Genomic DNA, 15,669 nt, shown 5'->3' with positions numbered 1-15,669 from the left:
AGCCTCCTGCCTGAAACTGTCCCAGACCTTGCCTGATGTGTCTCTTCAATTGTATCCTTTCTGGTCGTAATAAGTGAGTAACTGTTTAAGTATAGGTAATAAACCTCCATGAATTCTCTGATCCTGGGTCCACCTCCAGATGGAAATCAGATTCAAGGTGATCCTTACCACGAAGTTAGTGATAAAGGTGAGGTTTTCCACCTTGCTCCTTTAGTAGTGCATTAGCAACAGCTCGGTTATACACACTGGCTTCCTTCTGTGGTATGCTGAATAATGGCTCCCCAAAAGATGTCCACGTCCTAATCCCCAAAACCTGTAACTATATTACTTTAGATGACAAAAAGGGACTTTGCAGATGTGATTAAATTAAGAATTTTGAGATGGAAAAATCCTACTGGATTATCTGGGTTCTTGTTGAGTACCGTGAAGTCGATTCCTACTCATGGCAACCCTATAGGACAGAGTAGAAATGTCCCATAGGGTTTTGTAAGGTGTAATCTTTTTATTTTTTATTCAACTTTAAGTGAAAGTTTACAGAACAAACTAGTTTCTCATTAAACAGTCAGTACACACATTGTTCTATGACATTGTTTAACAACCCCATGGCATATCAACACTTTCCCTTCTCAACCCTGGGTTCCCTATTACCAGCTTTCCTGTTCCTTCCTGCCTCCTAGTCCTTGCCCCTGGGCTGGTGTGCACCTTTAGTCTCATTTTGTTTTGTGGGCCTGTCCAATCTTAGGCTGAAGGGTGAACCTCAGGAGTGACTTCATTACTGAGCTGAAAGGGTGTTCCGGGGGCCAGGCTCTCAGGGTTTCTCCAGTCTCTGTGAGGCCAGTAAGTCTGGTCTTTCTTTTTGAGTTGGAATTTTGTTCTACATTTTTCTCCAGCTCTGTCTGGGACCCTCTGTTGTGATCCCTGTCAAAACAGGCAGTGGTGGTAGCCAGGCACCATCTAGGTGTACTGGACTCAGCCTGGTAGAGGCCACGGTAGATGCGGACCATTAGTCCTTTGGACTAATCTTACCTTTGTGTCTTTGGTTTTCTTCATTCTTCCTTGTTCCCGAAGGGGTGAGGCCAGTGGAGTATCCTAGACGGCCACTCACAGGCTTTTAAGACCCCAGATGCTACTTACCAAAGTAGGATGTAGAACATTTTCTTTATAAACTACGTTATGCCAACTGAGCTAGATGTTCCCGAAGGCTGTGGGCCCCACAGCCCTCAGCACAGCAATTCGGTCCTTCAGGGAGTTTGAATGTGTCTATGGAGCTTCCATGACTCTAGGCTGTAAACTTATGGGATCAGATCATTGGGTCTTTTCTACTTCAGAGGGGCTGGTGGGTTCGAACCACAAACCTTTTGGTTAGCAGCTGAGTGCTTAACCATTGTGCCACCAGGGTTCTAGGATTACCTGGGTCCTTCTCCTCCTCATGGCCGTAGAGTCGATTCCTACTCGTAGGTGTCTTTGAACTGCTGGAACTGCCAACCTTTTGGTTAGCAGCCAAGCTCTTAACCACAAAGCCCTATGTAATTACAAGGGTACTCATAAAAGGGAGGCAGGAGGCTCAGGGTCAGAGAAGGAGATATGACCAGGGAAGCAGAGATCCACTGCCGGAAGGGCAGAGGAGTGGCACAAGCCACAGAACATGAACAACCTCTAGAAACTGGAAAAGGGAGCCTCCAGAAGGAAAGCTGCCCTGCCAACACCTTGATTTTAGCCAGTAAGACCCATTTTTGAATTTCTGATCCCCAGAACTGTACAAGAATAAGTTCGTGTTGCTTTAAGCCAGTAAATTTGTGTTAATTTGCTATAGCAGCAATGGGAAACACATAGGACTTCCATTTCCCAAAAGAAAAAAAGACGCCAAATAATGAAATAAATATTTGCCAACCGCTTATCACTCAGCACCTCCTGCTATTTTCTTGTCTCAGATCTTCGTACTTTTTTTCTTCCTTTCATTCCATCCTCCATCCTTCCTTCTACCCTTCATTCTTCATTAAACAAATATTTGTGGGGTACCCATGTACCCCTCCCCAGAGCCCCCAATACTTCTAGCGTGGGAGTTCCATGACAGTGTAATTGTTTCTTTGAATTTCTGTTAATATCTTGTTCCAAAAACACATAAATATGTCCTTTACCACAATCTGCTATATTTACATCAAAAAATAGGTATAGTGACCATAGTTTTCATTTTTTAATCATTTTATTCTAATTGCAAGTTAGTAAATTCAATCCAGAAAACTTGAAAGGCACACCAAAAACTCATAAAGTAGTAAAATAAAAATCACCCCTCAGAGCAAACTACTGTTAACATTTTAGTATATGTCTTTTAATCTTTTTACTACAACTATGTATGTATGGGAAACCCTGGTGGCGTAGTGGTTAAGTGCTATGGCTGCCAACCAAAGGGTTGGCAGCTCGAATCCGCCAGGCATTCCTTGGAAACTGTATGGGGCAGTTCTACTCTGTCCTACAGGGTCGCTATGAGTCCGAATCGACTCGACCGCACTGGGTTTGGTTTCTGAGTTTATGTATGTGTGGGAGCCCTGGTGGTGCAGTGATTAAGAATTATAGTGAGCTGTATGTATAGGTTGGCAGTATGAATCTATCAGCTGCTCCTTGGAAACCCTATGGGGCAGTTTTACTCTGTCCTGCAGGGTTGCTATGAGTCAGAATCAACTCAACGGCAATGCGTTTGGTATGTACGTTAACTTTTTGTTGTTCATTTTGCCAAAAAATTATTTCACATCCTAATACTGTTTTGTAAATTCTTTTTCACTTGATAATTTCCCAATATCAATATGTAGTTCTTATGGCAGAGCTTTAATAATTTTTAAGTTTTTAAATAAATAGATTCTATTGCAACCAAGATCTTGAAGGATAAGTGAAGACCGCCCCTACTCTCAGCTGGGAAACACTGAGGTAGGGAGTGTCCTGAACATTCTCCTTGGGAGGAGCAAGCTCTACCTCTGAGCAACAGGCCATCCCTAAATTTCAGGCCGCACCTTTCAGAGTGGCTTTTGTTTATCTTGTTCATTATGGATCCCCTTGGTTTGGTAATACACAACTTATTATTATATCGTAAGACCCTACTGAAGAATCTGACCCATTATCTGAGGACAATCATCGTCAAAAACTAAAAGATAAATTTTCAACTTAGCAAGGGTCTTATTTGTTAAATAACGTTATTTTCAATAAAGTATGTTTTATCACATTCAATAAGTAGTTTCCTCTCAGCTTTTTTCTTTTTTAATTCGATAGAACCCTGTGTGTGTATGTGTGTGTGTGTGTTTCAAGTCTGACCTTGGCCATTTTCTGTGCTTAGATAAAATCTATTTGCCAATTTTGGGAGAAGGCTGGCCCTTGTATAATAGGGCAGTAGAGTACTGTGGCAAAGAACACAAGTTTAGGAGTCACAAGAACGTGGGGTAAGGAAACAACGTTCTTGTCTTCATGTGGGCTCTGGCACTTTCTACCTAGGTGACCTTGGGCAAGTCATTAACCTTTGTTAAGACTCAGATTTTTCGTGTGGAAAATGGGGGCAATAACAGTATCTGCTTTATAGGGTTGTTGTGAGAATTCAAGAGACCAGCAGTAGGGGAACCAGGAGATGACTTGTCACTTGTTGGGGCATTAGAGCATTATTACCATAATACATAATTGCCATCAACCCTCCTGAGCCATCTCAAATAAACTTGCCCCATAAAGAAATTCTTGTACCATCTCTGAATATTATGATTTATAGCCTTTAGCTCAATGCTTGGTACTCAATAGGTAAATGTTAACAATCATTATTACTGTTATTGTTATTCCCCAGTTTTCTAAGGCAGATTGTGCTTTCTCCTTCCCTGTGTACCAACAAAATCATAAAGAATGAATAAAGGCCGTATCTACCCTTCCTACTGTCAAGTTCACCGCATTCCAATAAGGTATTTTAACTTTTAATATCAATCCATATCCATTCATTCATACATTCCTAACTTGCCATATTCTAACAAGGATTTAAAACCAGTGCCTTCTGATGTATTTTTCATACGAGGTTCACTTGAATTCTTTGCTACCCTTTTGTTGATTTTTCTTTTCCTGTTTAACTTTTTGTATTTCTGATGATCAAAGTAATGTATTTCATTGTAGAAAACCGCTATACTTTTACTATATTTCCTTTTTTGTATAAAGATTTTCTATGTATAAATACGAACAGAGTCAAAGTCCTTTTGTATACATAATTTTGTATCTTGCTGTTTTCACTCAAGACCTTCCCATGCCATTATATACTTTTAAACATTTTTAATGACCATCTAATGTCTATACCATACATTTTAAATCTTTCCCTAATGTTGGATATATAAGTTAAGAATGTCTTCTTGTTCATTTTAAACCAGTATGTAGCGGGTAAGGATGGAAGCATTGGTAGTAACCAAGGAGAAGAAAGACAACATAACCAGTGTGAAGATAATTTCTGTCGTTGGGGTGAGAAATATGGACAGACATAACCAGATCAATGGAAGCCAACACGAATGAACGTTTTCTGCAGTATCCCAGAACATTCGCGGGCACATCTGGATTTTTTAAAGACTGAGATAATGATAAAGAATATAATACCTTGTATCTATGTAACACTTTTTTTTCCTTCCTCTACCTTTCTTCAAAAAGGATTTAGGGTAGTTTATACACACGGGGTTGCCATGAGTTGGAATTGACTCAACAGCAAGTAACAGCAACGACAACAAAGTATTTTATGAGCCATTGGTAGCTCAGTGGTATAATTCTTGCCTTGCATGTGGGAGACCCAGGTTTCATTCCCGGCCAATGCACCTTGTGTGCAGCCACCACCTGTCTATCAGTGGAGGCTTGCGTGTTGCTGTGATACTGAACAGGTTTCAGTGGGGCTTCTGGACTAAGATGGACTAGGAAGAAAGGCCTGGTGATTCACTTCCAAAAAGCAGCCAATGAAACCCCAAAGATTGCAATGATCCAACGCCATCCGATCATGGGGACAGTGCAGGACTGGGCAGCATTTCGTTTCCATTGTGCATGGGGTTGCAATGAGTAGAGACAAAAGTCGATGGCAGCTAGCAGCATTATAGTACTTTGTGCTTTGCAAAATGCTATATATCATCCCAGGTGATCCTTATAACTCAGTGAGGAAGCGGGTTGCGTGTGGTCATTCCCATTTTAACGCAGAGGAGATTTCCTCGTAGGGGTCTTATGGAACTCTCATAGCTTTTAGGAGGAGGAAGTGTCTACCTATCATAATCTCTCTCAGGCCTATCCTGCATCCTTTGTGATGAGATGTGATTGGGTCCTTTATGATTGTCATCCTCGTTGAATTCATGGTTGGCTGTCTGTGCCCTAGTTTCTGTATCATCAACTCCTTATTTCAACACATGATGCCTTGCAAGACCAGTAAGCCCCTTCCATCTCTCATTCTCCTTACTTTGGAGCCTCACTCAGGGACCAGAGGATCTCCTGGATGCCTTCTCAGGTCGCTACAGAAGACTCAGAGTTGGCGTGTCAGCCTCCTACAGCAAAATGAACAGAATGTAAGTGCCACAGTTTGATGAGTTCTGAGAAGTACATATACCTGTGTAACCTACACCCCTATCAAGATACAGAACACTTCCATCACTCCAGAAAGTTTCCCTTTGCTGTCAATTTCCCTTCCTTCCCTCTAAGCAACCACTATTTTGATTTCTTACCCAGGAGAATTTCTAAATTTTCTTTTTCTGAGGGGGTGGTGATGGTTTATTTTCTGAGTATTCGTCCTAAGCTATTGTTTATACCAGGGTCTGGGACCTGTTAAACTAAAAGAAAACCAAGAAATTACTTCCTTTGTTTCACCTCGCATTTTGGCTATAGCTTCCCTTTCCCTGGGTCAATGGAGGACAAGGTCTAGTTGGAAAAAGGGTGAGGGAGGATAACATATTAAACAAAGGAGTACTCCCCTACAACACACACACTCGTACACGTACACATTGTCTACAGTCTCGGTTGTTGGTACTTTTTCCAAATCCCTAATTATGAGCAGGAAAGCCTGGCGGCATAGTGGTTAAGAGCTACGCCTGGTAACCAAACGTCGACAGTTCAAGTCCACCAGGTGCTCCCCGGAAACCCTACGAGGCAGTCCTACTCTGCCCTATAGGGTCACTATGAGTTGGAATTGACACCGTCTGTAATATTTACAGAAGCAGACTGCCACATCTTTCTCCTGCGGAGAAGCTGGTGGGTTCGAACCACTGACCTTTCAGTGAGCAATCGAGCCCTTTCACCACTGCGCCACCAGGGCTCCTAATACATGCTAACATGCTAGCAGCTAATTTATACCCACCTTAAATCTAATCATCCTCCTGTGTTCTCTCTCGATGAGTGGAACTAACAACTATCAACTTATAACCCCAGAACCCTGCAAGCCTTCCTCCTCTTTCTTTTCACCAAGTCCCCCGCACCCTCAACCAGTCACCAAGTCTACTGATTTTGCCTCTAATATATTTCTCAAATGTGTTCCTCCTCTCCAAACTAGTTGCTGTGAACCTAGCTCAGTGCATCCGTCCTTCCTCCTGTGGACCAGAACTGTCCAGCTAACCTCCCAGGCGCAATCAAAACTCAGTTGCCGGGAGGTCAATGGCCGATATTTCAGAAGTAGATCATCAGGCCTTTCTTCTGAGATTCCAACCTCTAACCTTTCGGTTAGCAGCTGAGCACATTAACCATTTCACCACCCAGGGACTCTAGACACAGTCAAGGGCCCCAATAATCTCCTGCCCATACAGCATCAGTTTCTGCCGCCACTACACTATCCCTTCCACTCCAGCAACCCCATCTGCCTTGGTTCCCCGCAGGTTACCATGCTATTCCACATCACAGTGCCTGTGTCTGGAATGCCTTCCTCCTCTGGGCCCCCTTCTCTAGGTTGCCTCTAGTCGCTGTTTAGGAACCTCCCTCACACACATACACACAAATAATTTGGTATCTTGTCTCTGGGTTTCTATGGTAACCTGTGAACTCCTCTCATTGTGTGTAACTGCCTGCCTTTCTCACCTGTGTGAGAATTTCTTGAGGTGCCTGCTTATCTTTGTTTTCAGTGCCAGGCACATAGGAATTCAGTACATGCCAGGCACTGTTGTAAATACTTTTCACACATCGACTCATTTAATCCTATGACACTCTGTGAGAAAGGTGTTACTATTTCACAGTTGAGACAATGAGAGGTTAAGCAACTTGCCCAAGATATGACAGTTAGGAAGTAGCAGAATTAGGATTTGAACTCAACAGTCTAGCTATAAAGCATGGCTCTTAGTCACTACGCTCATCTGCCCCTCAATGTACATGTATTTGGTGAATGAATGAGTGAATGAATGAATGTGCTCCATTTCCACCTTCATCTCAATGTCCATAACCAAATTAAGCAATTCTCTTCCAATAGCTTCCTTTCCCCACATCTGCCCTCCGCTGTCCCTCCATGTCTCAGAGAAGCCCGGAGTCATCTTTGACTCTCACCTCTATCTTCTTCCCTTCCTCTCCAATCCCATGCATTCTCTCATTACACGTAGGTGTTTTTTTTTTCCTCCCCATTGAAACATCTATCAGACTGGATCCTTCCTCTCTATTTGCAATTGCTTTTTTCCTAGTCTGGTCTTCATCCCGTCATGACCAGATGAGCATAGCAGCTTCCTGATTGGTTTCCCTGACTTCTCTATCTCACTTGGTGGGGGGGGGGGTGGGGGTGGGAAGGTGGTTTGTGGTTTGCATGCATTCTTATTTAATCCTAACTCTAACCCTGGTCTTTCCACAGTTGTAGCCAATTTGATTCCTGTATATTCCATCTGGCGAGGTCCATGTGTGTAGTTGCTGTTTATATTGGTGAGAAAATGTATTTGCAATGAAGAAGTTGTTGGTCTTGCAAAATTCTATCATGCAATCTCCGGCATCGTTTCTATCACCAAGGCCATATTTTACAACTACAACTACAATCCTTCTTCTTTGTTTCCAACTTTTGCATTCCAATCACTAGTAATTATCAGTGCATTCTGAGTGCATGTTCGATCAATTTCAGGCTGCAGAACCTGGTAAAAATCTTTAATTTCTTTATCTTTGGCCTTAGTGGCTGCTGTGTACATTTGAGTAATAGTCATATTAACTGGTCTTCCTTGTAGGCATATGGATATTATCCTACCACTGACAGCGTTGTACTTCAGGATAGATCTTGAAATGCTCTTTTTGACGATGAATGCCACGCCATTCCTCTTCAAGTTGTCATTCCCGGCAAAGTAGACTATATGATTATCTGATTCAAAATGGCCAACACAAGTCCATTTCAGCTCACTAATGCCTAGGATATCAATGTTTATGCGTTCCATTTCATTTTTGATGATTTCCAATTTTCCTAGATTCATACTTCATACATTCCAGGTTTTGATTATTAATGGATGTTTGCAGCTATTTTTTCTCATTTGAGTTGTGCCACATCAGCAATTGAAGGTTGCAAAAGCTTGACTCCGTCTACGTCATTAAGGTGGACTCTACTTTGAGGAGGCAGCTCTTCCACAGTTGTCTTTTGAGTGCCTTCCAACCTGGGGGGCTATCTATCTTTCAGCACTATGTCAGACAATGTCAGAAAACCTATTCATAAGGTTTTCACTGGCTAATTCTTTTCAGAAGTAGACTGCTGGGTCCTTCTTCCTAGTCTGTCTTAGTCTGGAAGCTCAGCTGAAGCCTGTCTGCCGTGGGTGACCCTGCTGGTATCTGAATACTGGTGGCATAGCTTCCAGCATCACAGCAACACACAAGCTCCCACAGTGTCACAAACTGACAGACGGGGGAAAGAAATGATGGAACAGCTCAGTATTATCAGTTCCAACGAAGACAGGGGCTGACTGTGGAATAGACCATCAATCGCTCATATGCAAGGTCAAGTTGAAACTGAAGAAAATTAGAAAAAGTCCGCGAGAGCCAAAGTGTGGCCTTGAGTATAGCCCTCCTGAATTTAGAGACCAACTCAAGAATAGATTTGATGCGTTGAACACCAATGACCAAAGACCAGATGAGATGTGGAATGACATCAGGAACATAATACACAAAGAAATAAGAGGTCATTAAGAAGACAGAAAAGAAAGAAAAGACGAAAATGATGTCAGAAGAGTCTCTGAAACTTGCTCTTGAATGTGGAGCAGCTAAAGCAAAAGGAAGAAATAATGAAATAAAAGAACTGAACAGAAGATTTCAAAGGGTGACTCCACAAGACAAAGTAAAAAAAAAGTATTATGATGACATGTGCAAAGAGCTGGAGTCAGAAAACCAAAAGGGAAGAACACACTCAGCATTTCTCGAGCTGAAAGAACTGAAAAAAAAAAAAATTCAAACCTCAAGTTTCAATAGTGAAGGATTCTATGGGGAAAATATTAAACGAGACAGGAAGCATCAAAAGAAGATAGAAGGAATACACAGAATCATTATACCAAAAAGAACTGGTTGACGTTGAACCATTTCAAGAGGTAGCGTATGATCAGGAACCGATGGTACTAAAGAATGAAGTCCAACCTGCACTGAAGGAAAAAAAAAAAAAGCACTGGTGAAAAACAAGGCTCCAGGAATTGACAGAATATCAATTGAGATGTTTCAACAAATGAATGCAGCGCTGGAAGTGCTTACTTGTCTATGCCAATGTTAAGAAATTTGGAAGACAGCTTCCTGGCCAACCGACTGGAAGAGATCCATATTTATGCCTATTCCCAAGAAAGGTGATCCAACCGAATGTGGAAATTATCGAACAATATCATTAATATCAGATGCAAGCAAAATTCTGCTGAAGATCATTTAAAAACGGCTGCAGCAGTATATTGACAGGGAACTGCCAGAAATTCAGGCTGATTTTAGAAGAGGATGTGGAACCAGGGATATCACTGGTGATGTCAGATAGATTCTGGCTGAAAGCAGAGAATACCAGAAGGATGTTTTCCTGTGTTTTATTGACTATGCAAAGGCATTCAACTGTGTGGATCATAATGAATTATGGATAACATTGCAAAGAATGGGAATTCCAGAACACTTAATTGTGCTCATGAGGAACCTTTACATAGATCAAGAGGCAATTGTTTGGACAGAACAAGGGGACAACGCGTGGTTTAAAGTCAGGAAAGGTGTGCGTCAGGGTTGGGTCCTTTCACCATACCTATTTGATCTGTATGCTGAACAAATAATCTGAGAAGCTGGTCTATATGAAGAAGAATGGGGCATCAGGATTGGAGGAAGACTCATTAACAACCTGCGTTATGCAGATGACACAACCTTGCTTGCTGAAAGTGAAGAGGACTTGAAGCACTTACTAATGAAGATCAAAGACGACAGCCTTCAGTATGGATTGCACCTCAACATAAAGAAAACAAAAATCCTCACAACTGGACCAATGAGCAACATCGTGATAAATGGAGAAAAGATTGAAGTTGTCAAGGATTTCAATTTACTTGGATCCACAATCAACAGTCATGGAAGCAGCAGTCAAGAAATCAAAAGATGCATTGCATTGGGCAAATCTGCTGCAAAGGACTTCTTCAAAGTGTTGAAGAGCAAAGATGTCACCCTGAAGACTAAGGTGCACCTGACCCAAGCATCATGTGCATGCGAATGCTGGACAGTGAATAAGAAAGACAAAAGAATAGTTGACACCTTTGAATTGTGGTGTTGGCGAAGAATATTGAATATACCATGGACTTCTTAGAAGAGGATAACCAGAACGCTCCTTAGAAGCAAGGATGGTGAGACTGCGTCTTACATAACTAGGACATGTTGTCAGGAGGATATAGTCCCTGGAGAAGAACATCATGCTCGGTAAAGTGCAGGGTCAACGCAAAAGAGGAAGACCCTCAACGAGATGGATTGACAAAGTGGCTGCAACAATGGGCTCAAGCATAGCAACAATTGTGAGGATGGTGCAGGACTGGACAGTGTTTTGTTCTGTGGCCCATAGGGTCGCTATGAGTGGGAACCGACTCAACAACACCTAACAACAACAACAACAACACAACCCTGGTGGTATAGTGGTTAAGAGTTAGGCTGCTAGCTAACTAGCAGTTTGAATCCACCAGGTGCTCCTTGGAAACTCTATGGAGCAGCTCTACTTTGTCCTATAGAGTTGCTATGAGTCAGAATCGACTCAACGGCAACAGGTTTTTGTTTTTTTTTAACGACAACTGAAGAGCTCAGCTGCAAACCCAAAGGTCGGCAGTTCCAACCCACCATTGGCTCTGAGGGAGAAAGATATGGTAGTCTGCTTCCACAAAGATTACAGCATTGGGAACCCTACAGGGCTGCTGTGAATTGGAATCGACGCAACAGCAATGGTTTGTGTTTTTTTTTATTACTCCCCCCCCAAAAAACTTTTTATTACTAGATATTATAATTAGTAGGTTTTTTTCCAAATTACTGAAGTTTTATGATTCCATGGTTTATGTTTTTATCATTTGAACACATCATTTCTGTTCTATTAAGTCCATTCACTGTTGGTAGATACTCCAGGTCACCTGGCCTCCCATTGAGAACATTTAATCAAAGTCTTATATGCCCCAAATCCTCGCAAAACAGAGCTCTGGGATGAAAAAACTCATAGTTATTAATCCAGTTAGTGGCAAAGCATTGGTCTTTAAGGTCCAAAGATCTCTAACCAGCAAGGGCAGATGGGGGATAGGGTGGCACAATGACACTGTTTGAATCTGATTTTCCTGAGTCCCTCCTTTCCAGACTGCCTGGATAACAAGCCTCCTTTCCTTAAGAGCAGAATGAATCTACTCTTTTATTTGGTCTACAAGACCTCTGTGGCAAAGATGAAGATTGTAGTTTGAAACTCATATTACTACCCTGAAGGAGTGGTCAGAATACCATGGTGACAATTACCCTGATGGCAGAGACTTGGAGATTTAGCCAGAACACTGGCCACAGGACAGGAAGCACCCCAGGCCAGCCTCAGCTGGACTCCCACCACTTTCCTGAATGGGCCACAGCAATCTTTTGGAATCCTCTGCAGCAAACCTTTCTCTTCTTCCCTGTCCCTACAAAGGCAGAAACAGCAAGGAGCAAATCTCTGAGCTCCATCCTTGTATTCTGGCAGGACTAGTGCCTACCGATCTGACTCCTCCCTTTAAGAAGCTAGGATTTGGTTTCTTAGTTAAAGTTCAACATTGAAAAGATAGCAACTTCGTTTACTCACAAGTTCAGGCCAATCTCAGGCAGATGGGTTAAGGCGGGGGCAAGCGTGAGAGGGCTATTTTAACCTTATCCAGGTCAAAAGTAGGTCACGTAGGAAATCTTTAAGATCGATATGGCACTCAGGCCCCTCTCTTGGTTGGTCGTAAGCCATGTGTTTGATCTGGATTTCCTTGGTTGCCCTCAGGCCCTAACTAGACCAAGCTTCCCAGAGCCAAGACGAGTGCTCATTATTTCTTAGCCCTTTGGACTAGTGGCCAATCTGTCACTATTCCGAACTTCCTTGTCCCTTTCCAGCCTGCACTGATGTCCCCAGAGAATTGGGGCAGCAGTGGGCCAGACGCAGATGAGACGGAGTAAGTGGTTGGTCATTGTGCCCTGGACAAGCATCCCATTACATGCGCAGAAATTAATTCATTAAACTCCCTTGGGAACCGTATCTACTCCTAGGAACTGAATAAGAGAACTTAGCTTTAACAGAGTTTGGCTCCAAAGGACTCTGCCATCTCCAAAGAAACTGGTGACCTTGGCAAATCATTAACATCCCTGTGTCTCAGACTCCTCATCTGTAAAATGAGGATAATAACAGTATTTGCCTCATTGTGAGAGTAAATGAGATAACACTAAGGACAGTGGCTCACACTCAGTAAATGTTCAATGAGCAAACCCAAACCTGCTGACGTCGAGTCAATTTCTGACTCATAGCAACCCTATAGGACAGAGTAGAACGGCCCCATAGGGTTTCCAAGGCTGTAAATCTTTACACAAGATTTCTTCCTTGGAATGGCTGGTGGGTTCCCACCACCGAACTTTCAGTTAGCAGCCGAACTCTTTAACCACTGTGCCAACAGGGCTCCACAATCCCCCTCCACAAACCTCGTAGCATATCTGCCGTATGAAGTTGCCTAATAGTTTGGCCAAATTCCTTCTGAAAGAGCTCTGGAACCACAGTTGAGAGGAAGTTGCCATACACCTGGCATTTTCTTAGCCCCTCAAAGCCTCTCTCTCCTAGGAAGCACCATATGCTGTCTGAAAATTTTTTCCTATGTGGTCATTTGCAGAATGTACAGCAAAATACACCCCAGTCTGGTGGATAGTGTACGGAATCTGTCCAGCCTGTGAGACCACAGCAAATCTTGAAACCTCTCTGAATTTATCTACAAAATGGGAATATTACCTTCGCCACAAGTATATTGAGATAACGCATATCCAGCCTTTAACACTTGCCTGACACGAGGTAAGACCTACATAAACAAATTGTGTCACATTATCATAGCCAGATAATGTATATGAACATGTTTGTTGAGGATGAGACACAACTACTGCTTACTCTGAAAACAAGCCTGCCTTTCTCTATGGGTACAAACGTTTCCTCCCCCTCAGCCGGAGGGTAGAAGCCTGAGAAAACAGCCCTTGCTCCGCCCCCCCAGAGCCCCGCCTCCACGGTCGTGTGACGCTTTGCCCTGGCCCCGCCGACGAGGGGCGGGGCTTGTCTTGGACACGTGAGCGCGGGTGCGGAAGTAGTGCTGTGGGCAGCGTTCGTGGTTGGCCGCCACCAAGGGTCCCGGGGCGGGGTCAGGCCTGCCGGACGCGCCGGGAGGAGCCCGGGGAGGAGGCTGCCGCGGGGGCCGGCTCCAGAGTCTGGGATTCGCTTCTCGACGCCGACTGAGCGCTGGACCTGCGGCCGTCCGGTGCACCCGCTCCTGCGCGCGCGCTCGCTGCTCTGGATCCTCCAGGCCGAGGCGCCGGCGGCTGCGGGAGGCCGGTGGATTGGGCGGAGGAAGGCCAGGAGGGCGCGGGCGCCCTGTGCTCTGATCAAGCGTGAGGCGGCCGGGGGCCGGGACGCCATGTCCATGGAAGACCCCTTCTTTGTGGTGAAAGGGTGAGTGTCGGCGAGGGCTCTAGTGCAGAGGGGCGGCTGTGCTGCCTGCCTGCACTTCTCTGCTCCCCTGGCTGTAGGGGGAGGGAAGCAAGTTGAGGCTGGGGAGGGGACAGTGGGGACGGCTTAGCCTCGAGAGCCATGACCAAGCGTCCAGAGACACCCCCTCCCCGCCCTACCTGGACGGTGAAACCTGCGCTTCCATCCAAGCCCCTGGTAGGGGCCTCCCTTGGGCCTGTTCGCTGCAATACAACTTCTCTTGGCGTCAGGGGGTTCAGCAGCGCTGCAGGTGGGGAGAGGCACAGGCCCTAGCTAAAACAGGGGTGGTAGTCGAGCTTGGCACTCTGCTTCGAAGGAGGGAAAACAGCATCTGGGCAGGAAAAGGGAAATGGACCTCCTGAGCTTTGTAGTTAGCGTTGACGGGGGTGAGCTCCCATTGTCCATTGAGTTTGGAGCGCTCGCCCGCAGACCGGTGACACCACAACCTGCCCAGAGGCGGCCGAGCACGTTTGGAGGGAGGGAGGCGGGGGCGGGTGTTGATGTGCGAGACTGGGGAGCTTTGCACCGGAAGACAGCTCAATTCATTGGGGGAGTTTTTACTGAGCAACGTGATGAGAGGAAAACAGTCGTTCATACCCAGTGATGGTGTTGGAAGGAAAACAAAATGAAATCAGCCAAACTAAACTTTCAGCTCTCTATTAGCAACCGGGATTTTCCCACACTGCTAAAGGAAATGAGTGGTTTCTTTTAACTCCGTGATTTCAACGAGGCTGTTTGACAGGTTCCCCCCACCTCTTCTTCTGCTTTTCAGAATGGAACTGCCTTACTTTATTTTTCCCTATTAGCTGTCAGGACTCCATCTTTGGAGACAGAAACTTAAATTTCACTTTGTTTTATCAACTGTATGGCCATTAAACAGATACATGAAAGATCTGATTCTGATATGGTAACTTATTTCTCATAACTTGTCAGCTCTATGTTATACATGTCAAATTTAAACAACAAAAATCTGACAACTACAAAGGTCCGGCAAGATCAGTACTAATAACCATCAAGTACCCCCTTGCTTTCAACCAGTTGTTACTAGCTTCCTGTTTCCGTAGTGGTTAAAGCTAACCAGTTGCTTGGGTGTTCATTGTTTTTGAAGGCCCTGTTATCCTTTATTCTCAGTATATGTAAGTAGTACTTTAGGTAAAATGGAAGCCCTGGTGGCGTAGTGATTATGTGCTGTGCTGCTGGCCTAAAGGTCAGCAGTTCCAGTCCACCAGGTGCTCCTTGGAAACTCTGTGGGGCAGTTCTACTCTGTCCTATAGGGTTGCTATGAGTCAGAATCGACTTGATGGCAAGGGGTTTGTTTAGGTAAAACACTTTATTATCAACGGTACAATATAATTCATTCATACTACTACTTTCCATTTTCCTAGAAAGGTTTTTCTTCCCCTTACTTTAATTTAGGTGGGGAAATACTGAGTTATAGACTTACTAAAAATATGTGGCTCTCTACCCGGAGAATGTGTTGTTTACTAGAAAGATTGGTTTAGGGGTAAATTTAAAATTTTTTAAACTGTGTGTTTTTCTTTGAAAGTCTTTAATGC

At 44.0% G+C, this 15,669-nt stretch overlaps 1 protein-coding gene across 1 annotated transcript in view; it reads left to right on the top strand.

Annotated features, from left to right (window-relative positions):
• Positions 1-13,692: 13,692 nt before the first annotated feature.
• Positions 13,693-15,669, top strand: part of STX6 (syntaxin 6) — a 56,464-nt gene continuing 54,487 nt past the window's right edge. Inside the window, exon 1 of the mRNA XM_049867984.1 lies at positions 13,693-14,077. Within this exon, the coding sequence (XP_049723941.1) occupies positions 14,043-14,077 (35 nt within the window). The 5' untranslated portion in view covers positions 13,693-14,042. The remainder of the gene's footprint in view (positions 14,078-15,669) is intronic.

This window comes from Elephas maximus, chromosome 24 (genome assembly GCF_024166365.1).
Source record: "Elephas maximus indicus isolate mEleMax1 chromosome 24, mEleMax1 primary haplotype, whole genome shotgun sequence".
In the NCBI taxonomy this organism is placed as follows: Eukaryota; Metazoa; Chordata; class Mammalia; order Proboscidea; family Elephantidae; genus Elephas; species Elephas maximus.
This window is presented reverse-complemented; position numbering and strand designations above follow the sequence as displayed.